The following is a 15,423-nucleotide window of genomic DNA, read 5'->3' as shown; positions in this document are numbered from 1 at the left end:
TTATCTCTGTTTATATTTATCAATAAAAATGTTTTCAGTGCTTAAATCACACTTTAAACTGGTGATAGCCTGTGTGTGCATTTGTGTACATTTTGCAAGAGCTACAGTTAGCCAATGCCTATGTGCTATTTTAGTATAATTTAATTCAGGAAAAGATATTAATAAATAAAGGTGAGAATCGTGTTTGACATATATGTTTGTTTAAACAGACAGAGGCAGGTCTTTGACAGAGGGACTCAGGGGGACAAGCCATACTGTAAGAGCAATCTTTCTGAGCTGAACATGCAGTGAACTGTGAGGGAATGGTGGTGCTGCCCTCCAGTGGTCATGATATGTAACTTCACAGTGCTGCAGGGCAGTGTACACATGGGCTGAATGTTCATCCTTACAGCGCCGTGTGACTTTAGAATACTGTATAGGGAGGTATATAAATAACAGAAGAGCGATCCTGACGTAAGAGAAAATCACCCCTGGCCATGTCATAGTGATATCAGGGTTATTATGGTCTGGGGTTGAGATTTCACATTTATGACAGAAAGCCTGCGTTACTAACTGGGGGTGTGGATTTTTAAAAAGATGTGTGTTTTTCCGGCGAGGGAGGATCTAAGGAAAGGCACCATTCTGTTGCATTATGGGAAGTGTAGGATCTAGCCCTGAAGTCCTTCATCCCTATTAGGGAGTAAATGTCAGGATATGTACTGCACAGATTTTGATCATTGTTTATTAAATCTGTCTCTCATGTCTCGTAATGTTATAGAAGTGCTGGAGTACCTCTTTAACTGACTGACCCCTTACAGTATCTGTCTAGCCTTGGTTTATACACCAGCTAAACCAAACTTAAGCGACTTTAATGTAGCATTGTTTGACATACCAGATTATGCAATTTCTGTTTGGGTGAAGGGACGGAGAGAGCAGATAAAACAGTGCTGATTAAAAAAAAAAAAAAGACAATTACAAACCACCTGGTCTGTGACACAACATTATATTGTTGCTGACTGAGCTCCAAAAACCTGTGTACATGGAAATCATTTATGTCATAATAAAGAATCAAGATAAGCATGTGAAAATATCTATCTTTCAGCAATTCATTTTAATATCCCCCATTAAACTACACAACCACAAAGACAGATAAGCCCCTTTCAACTGCCTCTGCACAATAAGAATATTTTTAATGATTTATGTGTTCCTCCTTTTCTGTTTCTGCGCGTATGTGCTGTGCACCAAGGCAGAGGATAAGGACAAGAGATGAACAGATATAGGGGGACAGATAAGGAACAGGACAGGAAAAAATAAAATGTCTATCAAGGTTTTCATCATCCAGGTCACTGGATATCTAGAACTGATGTCTCGCAGTCTGATCAGTCCTCTTGAATGAGGATTTCAAGACTATGGCAAGTCCAGTTAGCTTCGTCCTCCTGCTATTAGTTAATATACAATGAAACAGAATGAAGGAAAGAAAAACAAACAAAAAAACAGTGGCATGGCTCTTGGATCAGAAATGAACTTTATTTTATCCACCACCTCCTATTTCAACCTTTCTCCTCAGCGCACTGTTATCACCTGGTCACACAGTGTTTACTGATAACTGGGGGGGGTGTCTCTCAGCTGAACCTTAAACCTTCTTTTTCATTATATAACTTCATTTATAAAAGGTCCGTGTGTCCCTGACAGAAGCGTCTGTACCTTTACCTGGCCTCTCCTGCTCTGTCAACTCCTGTGATGGTACAGCCTGCCTGTGCTGCTGCTACTGCACAAACACAGACAAGCTGCACATACTAGCACACAGCACAAATACAGAGACAGAAGGAGAACAGGCTGCCAGGCAGACAGACAGACGCACAGTCGGACGGAGGGAAACACACATCACCATGGGCTGCTGTAACAGAAGGTGCGGGCTGATAGCCGGAGCTGTGTTTGGGGCGGTGGTAGCCATCCTGGGAGGTGTCCTTATCCCACTGGGGAACAGCGTCATTGAGGGGACAGTGAAGAAGGTATGGTGCTCAGTTTCACTCTGGGTTGGAGGATAGGGAGTGATAGAGAGTGTGAATGTGTATGCAGAGATCAAGGTGAATCAGGAGAAATGAGAGGCAAGAGGCGTGCGCTTTTCAAAGCTGCTTCAACTGATAAACAAGAAGCTGTGCAGGAAGCCAAGTCTTGTTTTCATCCATCAAAAGATCAGAATCAGTGATTATTTTTAAAGAAACTGTAGAGAATTTTTTTTTTTTTTTTTTTTTTTTAATAACAGCATCCACCTTATTCATGTATCAGTGGGGCAGCTGGCCTGCCGGCAGTCTTGGGGCATGTTAAAAATAGACTGTCTGTGTGTCTACGGGGTTTAGGAAGCCGTCATTGAGCCTGGAACGACAGCTTATGACAACTGGGTGTCTACAGGGGCAAATGTGTACAGGCAGTTCTGGTTCTTTGACGTGAAAAACCCCCAGGAGGTTTTGCAGTATGGCGCACGTCCAGTGGTACTGGAAAAAGGACCTTACACATACAGGTAAGGTCGATTTGTTTACCTCTTTTGTGTTTGTATTAACACAGTATTCCTGAAATTTTAACCATTTGATTCCTAAATAAGCACACCATCACACTTATATGATGTCATGTAACGTACAAGAATCCACCGTCTCCCTGCATAATTTAACGAATAAGTAAGAGCCTCTCCTCCACCTCCAGGACAAGACATCTTCCTAAAGAGAACATCACGTTCAGCTCTAATCAAACCGTCTCCTTCCTGCTGCCCAATGGCGCCATCTTTGAGCCATCCATGTCGGTGGGACCAGAGGAAGACAAAATCACCTCCATCAACCTGGCTGTGGCTGTAAGTGAGTGTCACCCCACTGTGCGGTGATTCCTGACTTGACTTAGCTCCACTGTCAAGTGTGTATCTCTGTTTCAAGGCCAAGACAAGCTATAGAATATCAAGCTGTGCTGCCTTGTGGTGGTTTGATCAGAATCTGCAACCAGTCATTTTAGTTTATTCAGAAAGCTTTAAGAGTTTAGCACTGCTTGCTCCTATGGCTGTTGTTTGGCCTGAGTTTGAATTTTCCGAATCTCTACAACGGAGGTGCAAAGGTAGTATCCTTTCCTTTAATTGCTGTTTCAGACCAAGCAAGACCTTTACTTAAATAAAAAAAAATGGAAAAATAGCAAACTGCTGATCACAAAGAAGGTTAAAAGAATAAGCAGAAATGAATATCATGGTTGGATACCCATCTCTATGGGGACTTTAAGTGTAAGAAGACCTGAGGGTGTCTGGAAATTATAAACAGCTTGGAAGTCATAAATTCGCAACGGCAGTCTTTGTTTCTGGGCGAAGTGTACTTTCCTGTCAAACTTTGATAAAGCTGAAAGAATCATGAGTGTAAGCGATAGAGGAGCCTCTACTTGTACATAATTATGTAGCGTCCGAATCATAAAAGAGGATTGCTTTCTGGCTTATCAGTATTTGTGTGCACAGCAGTTTTTCGTGTTTTGCATGGGCATCCTTCTGGAACCGTACTTTCTAACCGCCGCCATCACTCATGAGAAAAGTGTCATTTGCTGAGAATTTCCAAATGTAAAGATTAATGTTTGGGATTTTTCTTTTTCAGGGAGCTTATTCATTGGTTCCAAAAGTGCTTCATTCTGTGCTTGAGACTCTGATAAAGACAAGCAACTCCTCCTTGTTCCAGTATCGTACAGTCAAGGAAATGCTGTGGGGTTATACTGACCCCATGCTGAAATCACAAGTGGGCCTATTTTCACCTGTAAGTAAACAGATATTTTAGCCTTACTATTACATACAGAGAAAAGACCTGCACAGACATCTCTTATATAATTTAATCATGTGAAATGTATTTTCCTTAGTACAATGGCACCTATGATGGCTACTACACTGTCTTCAATGGAAAAGAGGACATCTCAAAAGTGGGACTAATTGACAGGTGGCGGGGAGAGAAGTGAGTCCATTTGTGAAGCAGATATTGAGTCTGGATTTGAGGCCTAAATTTCTAAATCAGATTGTACAGATTTTGACAATTGAGGATCCAGTGTTTTTTTTTATTGTGATATTTTAGGCTTTTAAATCAAATCAGGTTAATCTGTTTGTACAGATTTTGACAAGAATCATTTTTTTTTTTTTGACAACTGTAAGATGTAATTTGGCTATTTGTCTGATTTATTTAATTTTGCTCAACAGGACATTAAATTTCTGGGATGACCCGTACTGTGACATGATCAACGGGACAGGTATATCTCATGCAGCGATGCGTTTTGTAAAGAAACATTTTTTTTTCTGAAGGCAACGTACAATACACTTCTACAGCTCTAAATGCAGACGGGTCACCTTTCTGACCTAATTTCTTCTCCTTTTCTTTTTCTCAGATGCTTCCTCCTTCGCTCCCTTTGTGGACAAGAAGAAGCCTCTCTATTTCTTCTCATCAGACATCTGCAGGTGATAAAGGCTTTAAGTTTGCGGGAGCTGTTTCAGCTTGATCTAGTCTGACTTTGATTAGCTAATTTTAGCGGGTTTGTGAGTCTCAGCGACAGGAGATTGAACATCTTAATTTGAGACCTGCAACCATTCTTTCCTCTCAGTAGCCACTAGAGGTCAGAGCTTTCCAGTGCCAAAACCACTGTAATGTACTCGAGTCTGTCAGAAATAAGGTGCTCAACAGAGCTAAAGGTTACTGGACAGATGAGGTCAGCTGCTTGAACATTCTTGAAATCAGCTGTTTTGTCTTCAGGTCTGTGTCAGCCAGCTTTCAGCAGAGCCTGGACCTGAAAGGGATTGAGGTGTACCGCTTCAGCCTCCTGCCAGCCACCCTAGCCTCCCCTACAGTCAACCCAGACAACAGGTGTTTCTGCAGAGACTTAAAGACCACCCGGAACTGCACCCTGGCTGGAGTACTGGATATCAGCTCCTGTCAAGATGGTCAGTTTGCATTTGGTTTGCAGCACTGGGGTTTTACCCTGTTATCCAGAATCAGTTGGGAATTCAGGCATCCCAGAATGTTCTGCTGTTTTATCATTATGCACAGAAGCTTGGCATTTTGAATTGCCGTTGTTTCCTTGTCATTTGAACAGGAAGACCTATCTACATCTCTATGCCCCACTTCCTTTATGGAAGTCCAGAGCTGCAAGACTCCGTATTTGGTCTGAACCCCAATGAGCAGGACCATTTCACCTTCCTAGATGTGGAACCTGTAAGAGCCTTGAAACTTTCATCTTCATGATTTTTGACTTTAAGGGGCACGAGTTCTGATGCAAAACAATTTTCTTTGTATTCTTCCATCAGACAACTGGGTTTACCCTGAGGTTTGCTAAGAGAATTCAAGTGAATATGATGTATGGACCATCGAACGTCATCACGTAGGTTCTGTTTTTGGCAAAATATGCTTAGCTTTGTTTCCTTGTCAAGAGTTAGATGAGAAGATGAGCAACTCTCATTTCTGTAGATGGTAATCTGACTACCAGCTATATTTCAAAAATAATATTTTTTTGTTATGTTTTGTTATTTTTATCGTACAGATACGAGAATGGCTATTATCTTCTCATCTAACTTCCAGCAAGGAAGCAAATAAACGTTTTTACCAAGATGGCAAACTATTACTTTAAGCAAGTTTGAAACTGAATCACGCACTGAATGCCGAGTAATAAACTCTCTCCCCGCAGGGTGCTTAAGAAAGTCAAGGATTACACCATATTCCCTATTGTTTGGCTGAATGAGGTAAGATGAAAATGGAGCCCTACAGTCATGAAGGGTATCGTCTGTTAGCTTGGGATGCATGTTAATCGGTCGCTCTCTCTCTTTCTCTGTCTCCTCTGTGTAACCAGACGGCTATGTTGGATGACGAAACAGCAGACATGTTTAAGAAGGAGCTCATCTCCCGTGTCCAGATGTTGGAGATAATACAGCAGGTGCTGCTCGGCACAGGCGCCGCCATCTTTGTTCTGTGTCTCATCTCCTACTGTGTGGTGAGGAGGAGAGATAACCAAAGCAAGCTCGCGTGAATGAATCATTCACAAGTGTCTGTTGTGTGTAGGTTGTGGCGCACAGTGCATTTAAGCTGCTATGGGACATCAAACCTTTTGATATAGACTTGCACTTTTTTGTAATTTTAGTGTTATTTATAATGTCATACTTACTTTGATACCGGGGGCGGGGGGAATACTGTGATTTTGTAAAGCTCAAGAGCTTGATTCCTTTGCTGAATATTATTTAAAGTGCAAACACTGTAACATGAACTCAATCAGGGATTTCTGGAGGGAGAGCAGGTGGAGACTCCTCTTAACTGTCAGGTTAATCATCCACACAGAGGAGAAATGGGTTTGTTTGACATCCTATAAAAGAAATGTACATTAATCTAATCTTGCGCAAATGCTCATATCCTTTGCTGAACTAGTGTCTTCAAAATGAATAAAAGCTGAAAAAGTGAGCTTTTCATTGGGTGTCCTATTCCTAGTATTGGATTGTTCTGATCCCAGAAAAGGCTATCAAAACTGGTCTACATCCCCCGTGGCCCAAAATACAGCTGAGACAGTCCCCCTGCTGAAACAAACCCCTGCATTGTGCACGCTGAAGCAAAATTATTCGGTTTCCTCTTTACCTTGAGTGGCCCATAAATCAAAAAGAGTAATAGGAATGGGCTGGGGGATGATTATACTGTGGTTATGAATGGTACTTGGGTTTGTTTGGTGAGAAAGCAGTATTTCTGCCCAGCAGGAGACCTCTTTTTGGTTTTATGGGTTTTAAATGATCCTCAGCAGCCTCCTGGGTGTCTTTGATTCTACGGCTTGGTCTCAATCTTACATGTCACACATATAAGGGAGTGTTTCATTGAAATTAAAACAGACGTGTCGTACTCCTCTTTCTGTAACCTTGGGGTATCCCAGGTACTGTGCATTGATCTATGAAATTTAAGATGCAAGTTTCTGTTTAAAAACGTGAACCCTGTTAAACTACCACATATTATTATTTCCCTCCCCCTTGTTTCCAGTCTTTTTTTTTTTGCCAAGCTAAGCAAAACAGCTGCTGGCTGTAGCTTCACAGTTACTATACAGGCATGAGAGGGGTATCAGTGTTTTCATCTGACTTGCGGCAAAAAATGTCAAACTATTCCTTTAAAGCAGTATGATAAGATGGTTATGATGTACGTAGCATGATATGCTACACTGTGATATCTATACTGCAGACAGAGGGATGATATAGTGGCTAGTGACAGAAAGAGAATTTATGCTAATAAAAATGTAGTTTCACAATAAAATGTATGGTCTTTCTTTAAAACTGAGATGCATCTGAGCAGATTTATTCAGGCTATCATGACATTAATAAATAGAAATACATGTTTCATAACACTGAAATTACACGTACTTGAAGTTGACATGATGCTGGTCACAGGGTTTTATTACACGTGGATCAGAGATCTGTATGAGAGAAAGGAACAACTAGAAAGTCTTTTCTCAAAATGAAAATAGTGCTGTCTATCTCTGCAATTTGCAGATACAGTCGGAGTTAGTAGGTGAAGTATGTTGAACTTTTACACACAATGAAAACACATTTTCACAAACTCGACACATTAAATTAAAAAGGATGAAACAAACAAACAAAAAAACACTCTGTACACAACCAACAAATAATCTCTATCTACATTAACTACGCTTCTGAAGTCTATTCACAAATGTCAAATGGTCTATCTCACAGACTATCACTGACAATTTCTACTTTTGAATTAAAAGTATGTCCACCTTGCTGTGCAGACTGTAGAAAATGAATGAAGGAAAGTGTCATGGCAGACTACATTTCCAGGTATTAGGCTAACATACATTATTTACCGGAAGGCAGAAACGAAAATGTGCATACCTGCTAGTTTGGCTGTTCAAATCTAACCCAGGCGAGGATTAAAGGAATAATTTGACATTTTGTGAAATATACCTGGGCCTATTTGCTTTCCTGCTGAAAAGATCGATACCACTCTCATATCTGTACCGTAAATATGAAACTACAGCCAGCAGCTGGCTAGCTTAGCTTAGCATAAAAACCTGAACGGGTGTAAACAGCCAGCCTGGCTCTGTCCGAAGGTAACAAAATTTGGCACAAAACGCGACACGTGGTTTTATGGGGGGTTATATGGCAGGCTCAGCACTGATGGTCACACTTTATCGGAGGTTACTGTGCTCAGCCATTAAACAGTACCCAGCTAACCAGCTGCTGGTCCGAGTTTATAGTTACTCTACAGAGTGACTGAGAGAGTCTCAATCTTCTCATCTGACTCTCCGCAAGAAAGCAAATAAGCCTATTTTCCAGAATGTTTAACTATTCCTTTGAAAGATTTCTGCATTACTGATGAATTTCTATAAACATGCGTCTGTGCTGGACAAAGAGATATGGATATGGTATATGCAGCTGAACTACAGTGAGGCACAGAGTAATAGGAATAAATATAGGACAGATCATGTAAGGTGTGTGCAACGACTCACACTGTATTTCATATTCTACTCTGTATCTTATTACTATTTCTGTTTGGATAACATCAGTACGGGATGTAAAGTTTGGTCTTTGAACTAATAAATTTTCAACTTGTAGCACTGTAATATAACACTTTTTATTCTGACCCCTTGTCGTCTGTGCTTTGTATGAACAGTGCTACTGTAAACAGAATGTGAGGCTGCCAACCTGTAGGAAAAAAAAAGTTTTTTACTTTTTATGTGCCCACAGAGCCCTGTAGTTTTCACTCAATGGAGAGAATTTTGTTAGTTAAAAAGTAAAAGTTCAAATGTGAGTAGAATCTAGTAAAATACTACTATAACACTTAGCATAAAGGGAGAGAGCACTCACGGTCAAACATGCATCTGTATCCCTTTTGTCCCTTTTCAATCTTCTCTGTTTATTATCGTGATGTCAAATTACCTCCCCCCCTTTTTTTTCCAACAATGAACAAATCCACTGTGAGCTAATATCCGGCCGATCCAATTTCCCCTCTGATATTTAAAATATGATACAAGCATTGACCATAGCTGCGTCTCAGGGTGTATTATCGTAAGAGACATCAGCCTATTAGAGACCACAGTTTATTATCGACACTCGTAACGAGGCCACTTCAGTTTGTGTTGCGACTGCGACAACAAATGATTGGCTTGTGGTTGCCTGTGCGTGTGTTTTAGTGTATGTCACAGTCACCTGGTCACAGTACCTCATGCAAGAAAAAGAGATATTGCCGAATAAGAACTCCCCACACCCACCTCCTTGTCTTACTGTACATCCACAGTGCAGCTCTGCAGTTTGAGATGAAGGTTGGAAAATGAGGATTTGTAACGGCCTGGTAGGCTGCAGGATTAGAGGACGGTGTGCATGTCAGTTTCTGTAGCTGCCAGCTCCCTGTGTCAGACCTCTGGCAGGTGATTGCGCCGGTTGCGGCTCTTCCTCCGGTCCAGCAGGGGCTTGAGTTTGGCCAGGTCCCCCCTGAGAGGTCCAGGTGGCTGAGGCTGGTGCTGCTGCCTCTGCTGGAGGTTCTGGAACTCCCTCCTCTCTTTGCAGTATTGCTGTACGGCCAGGGTCTCTGCAGGACTGAAGGCTTCGAAAAGGATCTTAGGATGCAAAGAGCTGGCCCACCCCCACGGCGACTGCTGCTTGTCTGTCAGCATGCTCACCATGGCCTCGCTCAGCACACGCAGGCGGATCTTGGCAACGGTGCGTTTGAAGCCATTTTCGGTGGTCAGGCAGTAGTACAGACCCTGGTCAGACAGCTGGACGGAGCGGATCAAGAGGCCGTGCTCCGTGGAGAGGACCCGGTCACTCATCTTCACCTGAATTTGGCACAGTTAGGTCGTGTCATAAGAATTAGCATTCTTTAATTTGAGTATTTTTGTAATACGTCTTGAAAATGTACGGCCTTTATTCTTTGATTTGTATAAATTTGTGGTGTCTTACAAAGCCCAGGCCGTTTGGTTATTTTTGTATGCGTAACAGAATAAATAAAAAGCCTTCAGCGTCATTGTTCATTCATATATCACAATGATTACTCCACTTCCACTGACTACTTTAAAATCCACCAGGCCTTGGTTTGGAATAGACTGTAATGATTACACACTGTAAAACTGAAGTGATTTATTTTAACTCCTATTCTCATGAGGAAATGGCTATAAAACGGCCATTACTCTGAGCCTGCTCCATGGAGGTGAGAGCTAAATCTATAAAAGATGTGTCTTTATCATGCAGGCGCTCTCTTGCCCAGCTATATTTAATCTTTCACAGCCTTTCAAAGTCCTCTCACCGTTTAAGGGGTGTCAAATATTTGGAAAATGTTTTCCTACTGAAAAACCCACTCATTAGTCAAGGTCCATATCATGTTTGATCTCTATCGCCGCTCATTATGATGCTCCGCTGCCAATAAATGTTCACTGTGTCATTCCTCAGGCGATGCAAGTCCTGATCAAGCGCACGGGCTCGTTTGATTGGTATGACATGTTTAATGTTTTGATGTAATATTTAACAATGTGAGCTGCTCCCCATAGATCAGAGAGGACATTTAATCAGTTATATCTCGAGGGATTTCCACTGCACCCTTGGCTCCACTTTAGCTTGTTACATATGGCAAACTCGGGCTGTGATGTTGCTCTGTGACCTCTCTAAATGTCAAACTGACCTCTTTCCTCCTGTCATTGTCCCTCTGGATAAGCCAGCGAATAGAAGCCTGGGGAGACTTGGGAAGACACTCCAGGAAGGTGGTGTTGTTTTTCACGCCATACTGCGTCATCTCCACTGCGTTTCTGTAAGCTATAACACACGCACACACAAAGACACACACTCAGAGTCACGGGAGGCACATCGGACGTCACTTGCTGACAGACACAAAGCCCCCCACAGATGGACTCAAATCTGTCTCAAGTCCCAACAGTGAGAGTGAAATGTTGACACAAAGCTTAGTCTGACACCTGCAGCACAACCAGTCTCCACCCAGACTTCCTCAGTTTTTACAGACAAGCTAAACAACCTTCAGTGCACTGGACCACCTCGGTTTCATCTCATTTACCGTGTCGTTTTCGTCGGTGCTAAATGGTTCATCACTCAGCTGGATGTATGACAGAGTTGTGACTAATTAGTGGTAATGGCCATATGGTTGGTTCCCCAAGCTCGTGTTAATTTAGAGATGTAAACTGTTCGTGGAAGTGGAACACTCTGGGGAGCAAATCCTCTCCTCTCATTAAACTGCACACTGCCAGTCCACTGGGTGAATTCTGAGGGATGCTGTTCACTACCTGGGTTCACAAACAATCACAAACACCCCAGAACACACACGTTAACAGGTGCAGCTAGAGACTGACTGTTTTCACTTATAAACAGTTACAGTTAATTTGTTTTAGCTCTGGTTTAGTCTCCACTAACTCCTGAGAAAAATATCTGGCTTTATAGGTGCTTGATTTTCATCACCAGCTACTTGCTAGCCAGTCTGGTGCTGGGCAGGTTGGCTATAATGGGCTTATTAGGGCTTTTTGCACTGAAAACAGCAAATTTGCGGGGCATAAAATAGAAATAATAAGCTAAAACAGGCTAAAAAGCAGCACAGAGGTGGGAGAAATGACAAATTCTCTGTGGGCTTGTCACTAAGAGCAACACCTTTCACATAAAACACAGTCATTTGACCCATTGTTACTATAAAAAATAGTTCAGCGCAGCTTTAATTACCTTTTAGATTGAATCCTCTACACTGAGTGAGTGGATTCCCGTGCATAATGTCCTGCCTTCTGCTTCTCCTAAAAAAAAAGAAAAAGAAAAAAACAACAAATGAGTACAAATACACTATGGCTAAATACAGAAAAATACACAAGCATAACAACCTTCCTCCTCTCATATTCAAACTGTGGAAGGAGCAGTCGCTGCCAAAACAATATGAGGAAAATCTGACTGTGTTATTCCACTCTGTGGTGCACACTCATATATAACAGCTTGAGGAAAAGAGCATGTAAACAGCTGACACATTTCAGACACGTTTTCCACAGGAAAACAGGGGCCGTGCTTTTGTTCTGTGACCAAACTAAACTTGACCTGCGTTTGACTGGAATGTTAAGAGACACGCAGCTGGTCCTTACAGAGACCAGAGGGGTATTGGTTTAGAGCCGAGGTGTCGCTCATACATCCTTGTCTGTGTTATGTCTAGACGGAGGGAGGGCAACAACAAAAGCAGAGTTAATGACATGGCTTACACTGAAGTGATACACTGAAGGATTCCAGTTACATTTGGCCTCACAAGTTGTGAGCTGCTATTTTTCTATTCTTGTTTAACATGTTGTTGTACATCAGCTGTTGTCCACATTCAGTATGACTGGGTGTGGTACACTGATTGATTCCATATCTGATCCATGTTGTTTATCTGATGAACACTTTGGTTGGCTATTGGAAGGCCAAAACCTCCCTAGACTCCTGGGGCAAATTGGGCAAAACTGAATGCGAGTGAGCAGACTTACTGCCTAGTATTTGAAAAGCTGCATTGCGCTAATGTTTATTTAACACTTGAAGTTTTGAATTGCTGTCTCCATGAATGGGCTCCCTAATCAACACCTGTCAGCACGTATTAACCATGAAAAATTTGCTCTGGGGCTTAAAAGCTCTTGCATAGTTTTCCTACACTGCCAAGAGTGAAATCCTTGGTTGACACTAAATACCTCTTGCATTAAATTTAAAGATACTGAGTACTAGGGAAAAAAAAAACTGGAGTTATGAGCCCTAAAACTGTAAACCTTTGTGTACCTTTTGCCGGTGGGATAAAAGCGGGAGCAGCTTAGTCCGTCCCAGGCGCAGTAGGGATCTCTGGCGAGGCAGCAATCAGCGCAAGCCGAGCCGTAAGCGTGACAACGGTGAAGGGAGACCTGCGAGACCCCGAACTCCGAGCTCACGTACAGCTGTTGCTGCAAAGTAAACAGTTCAAATGTCAGCCGCCCTGTTTGTCTTAATAAGTGGCCGGCTGACAGGAAAATGAGGCAGAGCGCCGAAACAATTATGGCTTATTATTTCCTTGCCTTTGGGAGGCTAATCATGCACAGGATTTCTGTTTCGTGCATTACATAGTAGCCACAGACACTGAATAACATATTAAAACAATAAAACTGCACGTAATGTGTAAAGAAACCAAAGTAGAAGGATTCTTACTTTTTTGGAGGATATTCTCAGGTTTGTAACAGGAGCTTGATTCTGAAAAAATAGCACACACAGGGACCAAGTTCAGAGCTTTTAGACACTGTTGACAATAAAATTTCCAAAGGAACAGTGGGAAATACATGTATTAGGTTTCTTGGCAAGAATTATATGAGAACTTTAATATTTTTATACTGGCCTGTCTAAGCTAGGTTAACCTGTAGCTATTGACTATAATGATGAGAGGGATACTGATGGTCTCTTCTGACTCTTGGAAAGAACAATTCCCACACTGTTGAAGTTTTCTTTTAAAAAAAATCATTTTTTCATTGCAGAGAGCAGCTTATCAGACTTTTCTCGAATAAGAAACTTTAATATCAGAGATGGTCGCCATCTAGGATCAGTTTCTCGCCACATGTCTTTAACTTTGTGGATGAAATGTATTCTGAACTGAAATCTTTACTGATTCAAGCTGCTCATTTCCAGGTGCAGTGGAAGATCAAAAGAGTTGTGGCCTTTCCATCTGATCACAGGTTGATCACAATTTTAGTGATTTCAGCTAAGATAAAACAGCATGAGCAAAGGTTCGCTCAGGGCAACTACCAGACTCTTGCTATGTGTTATGCTATGTTAGCATGTTTCCCATCACTCCATACTGCACTACACTGCAGAACATCCATCTCCTGAATGCCACCCTGCCTATGTCTGTCTGGCCCTGGCCTTTGAGTTGTGGCCAAGCGCGCCCTCTTCCTCCCTGCCTTTGATTTTGGGAAAGAAAAGGGATGAAAGTAAAAGAGAAAGAAAAAAAAAGAGAGAGGGGAGAAAGACAGACAGCAGACCTTAAACACTTCCAGCTCCTCCAGGATTAGATCTTCATGCAGGGAATGATTGCTTGGCAGGACAATCACCTTCTGTATTGTGCCTTTGTCTGTGGGCAGAATGCAGACATGTCATGAGATGCACGCATTTGCTGTGGGAAACAGATATGGCTACACACACTCAACAAAGAACGCACAGAGATGTGCGCTGTCAGTGAAACTAGAGTACAACTGCTGGTGATCAAAATAAGCTCTGAGCTCCTGGTAATGCCCGATAAGAGCATCTCCCTCATCCTTCAGACAAAGCACTGTTTCGGGCCCAGATATGGTTAGACAGCACTGGCTTCTCTTCAAGAATCCGGGCGGGAGAGGCAGAACAGAGAGGCTGCTTGATAAACACAAGCAGCTGTGCGAGAGAGTCCCAGAGCGGCTCGCTGAATGCAAACATGTGCACACGTGGACGTGCACAAGCAGAAATGCATGCATAATCATGTACACACACACATATTATTCAGCTTAACCACAGTTGTATGAGCACAGACACAACAGACAGGTATATATTCTGCGTTGTTGTTTCTTGTGCTGGTGGAAATGTCTGTGGAGCAACATTGAATCTGATAATCAGTCTTTAAAAATATTCTGTCTTTGTGGTGAGGTAATGATTTTCCCAAAAACCCACTTTCACCTGATTTAATAAAATCGGACCATAAAGGCTCAAAGTCCTCTTCTAAAGACACCTTGTCTCTGACCCACTTGCGATGCTGTTATGGCTCTGTTTCCAATTTAGCCGCCACACTCACCGCATACTATTGCCTCCTTTATCTGTATATCTGATAACCAGCTGTGGCTGTGGTGCTCCGCTCAGCAATCATTTACTTATGAAACACCTCAGTCTTTCATAAGTAAATGAAACACTGGATTATATTTATGCTCTTTTTTTTTCTTAAATTAAATGTATTATAATTTGCTGATGCCCAACCTGCCTTGTTACAGGACTGATTGACTGTGGTGGCACCACAGCCAAAACAGGTATGTTTCTGTTTTAGTGGGCTGATGTTATAATTCATATCAGATAAGAATCAAATCTGGTAAAGTCTAAAGTCTATGTGTGGAGTGAGATTTGACTTCAGTATCTTTATACTAATGGAGTGATCTGCCTTATTTTTTTTTTTTTATATTCCTCGGTTTTATTGGTATTTTGCTTTGTAGTAATTGCCACACACTTTCATTCATTCATACCTGTGCCCAGGAACAGAACTTGATAATTGCCGTCAGCAGCCATAACCTGGTCCACAGCCACTGATGTGTATTTATAGTCAGCGTTGGTGCGAACCACCAGAGGTCTCCTCCCCACCGGGTAGATGGGGTTGAACATGACCGGATGGTTTCGTACGAAGTTCACCACGTCGTCTGGGAACTCCTTTGTTGTCAGAATGTCAGGTGTAAAGGCTCCACCCGGGCACTGGAGAAACAAGTTAGTGTGAAGGATTA

At 42.1% G+C, this 15,423-nt stretch overlaps 2 protein-coding genes across 5 annotated transcripts in view; one reads left to right on the top strand and one right to left on the bottom strand.

Annotated features, from left to right (window-relative positions):
• The first annotated feature begins 1,862 nt into the window (after nt 1-1,862).
• On the top strand, nt 1,863-5,997 carry cd36 (CD36 molecule (thrombospondin receptor)). The gene is made up of 12 exons (XM_041029998.1): nt 1,863-1,991; nt 2,340-2,500; nt 2,680-2,824; nt 3,597-3,752; nt 3,853-3,944; nt 4,184-4,233; nt 4,369-4,438; nt 4,731-4,918; nt 5,071-5,189; nt 5,282-5,355; nt 5,659-5,713; nt 5,821-5,997. The coding sequence occupies exons 1-12, from the start codon at nt 1,869-1,871 to the stop codon at nt 5,995-5,997; spliced, it is 1,410 nt and encodes a 469-aa protein (XP_040885932.1). The 5' UTR covers nt 1,863-1,868.
• The window catches only part of sema3c (sema domain, immunoglobulin domain (Ig), short basic domain, secreted, (semaphorin) 3C), a 38,358-nt gene continuing 24,797 nt past the window's right edge, over nt 1,863-15,423 (bottom strand). The window contains exons 12-20 of one of the 4 annotated variants that reach the window (XR_005892873.1): nt 15,172-15,394; nt 13,954-14,042; nt 13,130-13,171; nt 12,731-12,888; nt 11,669-11,736; nt 10,629-10,759; nt 9,226-9,789; nt 7,358-7,410; nt 1,863-2,011 (exon numbers count right to left, since the gene is read on the bottom strand). Coding sequence is in view for 1 of the 4 variants with exons in the window: in XM_041029997.1 (XP_040885931.1) it covers nt 9,367-9,789; nt 10,629-10,759; nt 11,669-11,736; nt 12,731-12,888; nt 13,130-13,171; nt 13,954-14,042; nt 15,172-15,394 (1,134 nt within the window). In the remaining 3 variants the exon portion in view is untranslated. Of the gene's footprint in view, nt 2,012-7,278; nt 9,790-10,628; nt 10,760-11,668; nt 11,737-12,730; nt 12,889-13,129; nt 13,172-13,953; nt 14,043-15,171; nt 15,395-15,423 lie in introns of those variants that run through there. The other 3 variants (XR_005892872.1, XR_005892874.1, XM_041029997.1) reach the window with 3 other exon arrangements.

Source organism: Toxotes jaculatrix, chromosome 22, assembly GCF_017976425.1.
Source record: "Toxotes jaculatrix isolate fToxJac2 chromosome 22, fToxJac2.pri, whole genome shotgun sequence".
NCBI lineage: Eukaryota > Metazoa > Chordata > Actinopteri > Toxotidae > Toxotes > Toxotes jaculatrix.
The sequence above is the reverse complement of the archived record's forward strand: the minus strand, read 5'-3'. Positions and strand labels throughout refer to the sequence as shown.

Bases quoted from the DNA above. Each gene is read 5' to 3' on its own strand.
- cd36 (XM_041029998.1), top strand. From the start codon at position 1,869: ATGGGCTGCTGTAACAGAAGGTGCGGGCTGATAGCCGGAGCTGTGTTT. The intron at 4,439-4,730 runs GTGATAAAGGCT...TTTTGTCTTCAG, and splicing joins TTCTCATCAGACATCTGCAG to GTCTGTGTCAGCCAGCTTTC. The intron at 5,190-5,281 runs GTAAGAGCCTTG...TTCTTCCATCAG, and splicing joins CCTTCCTAGATGTGGAACCT to ACAACTGGGTTTACCCTGAG.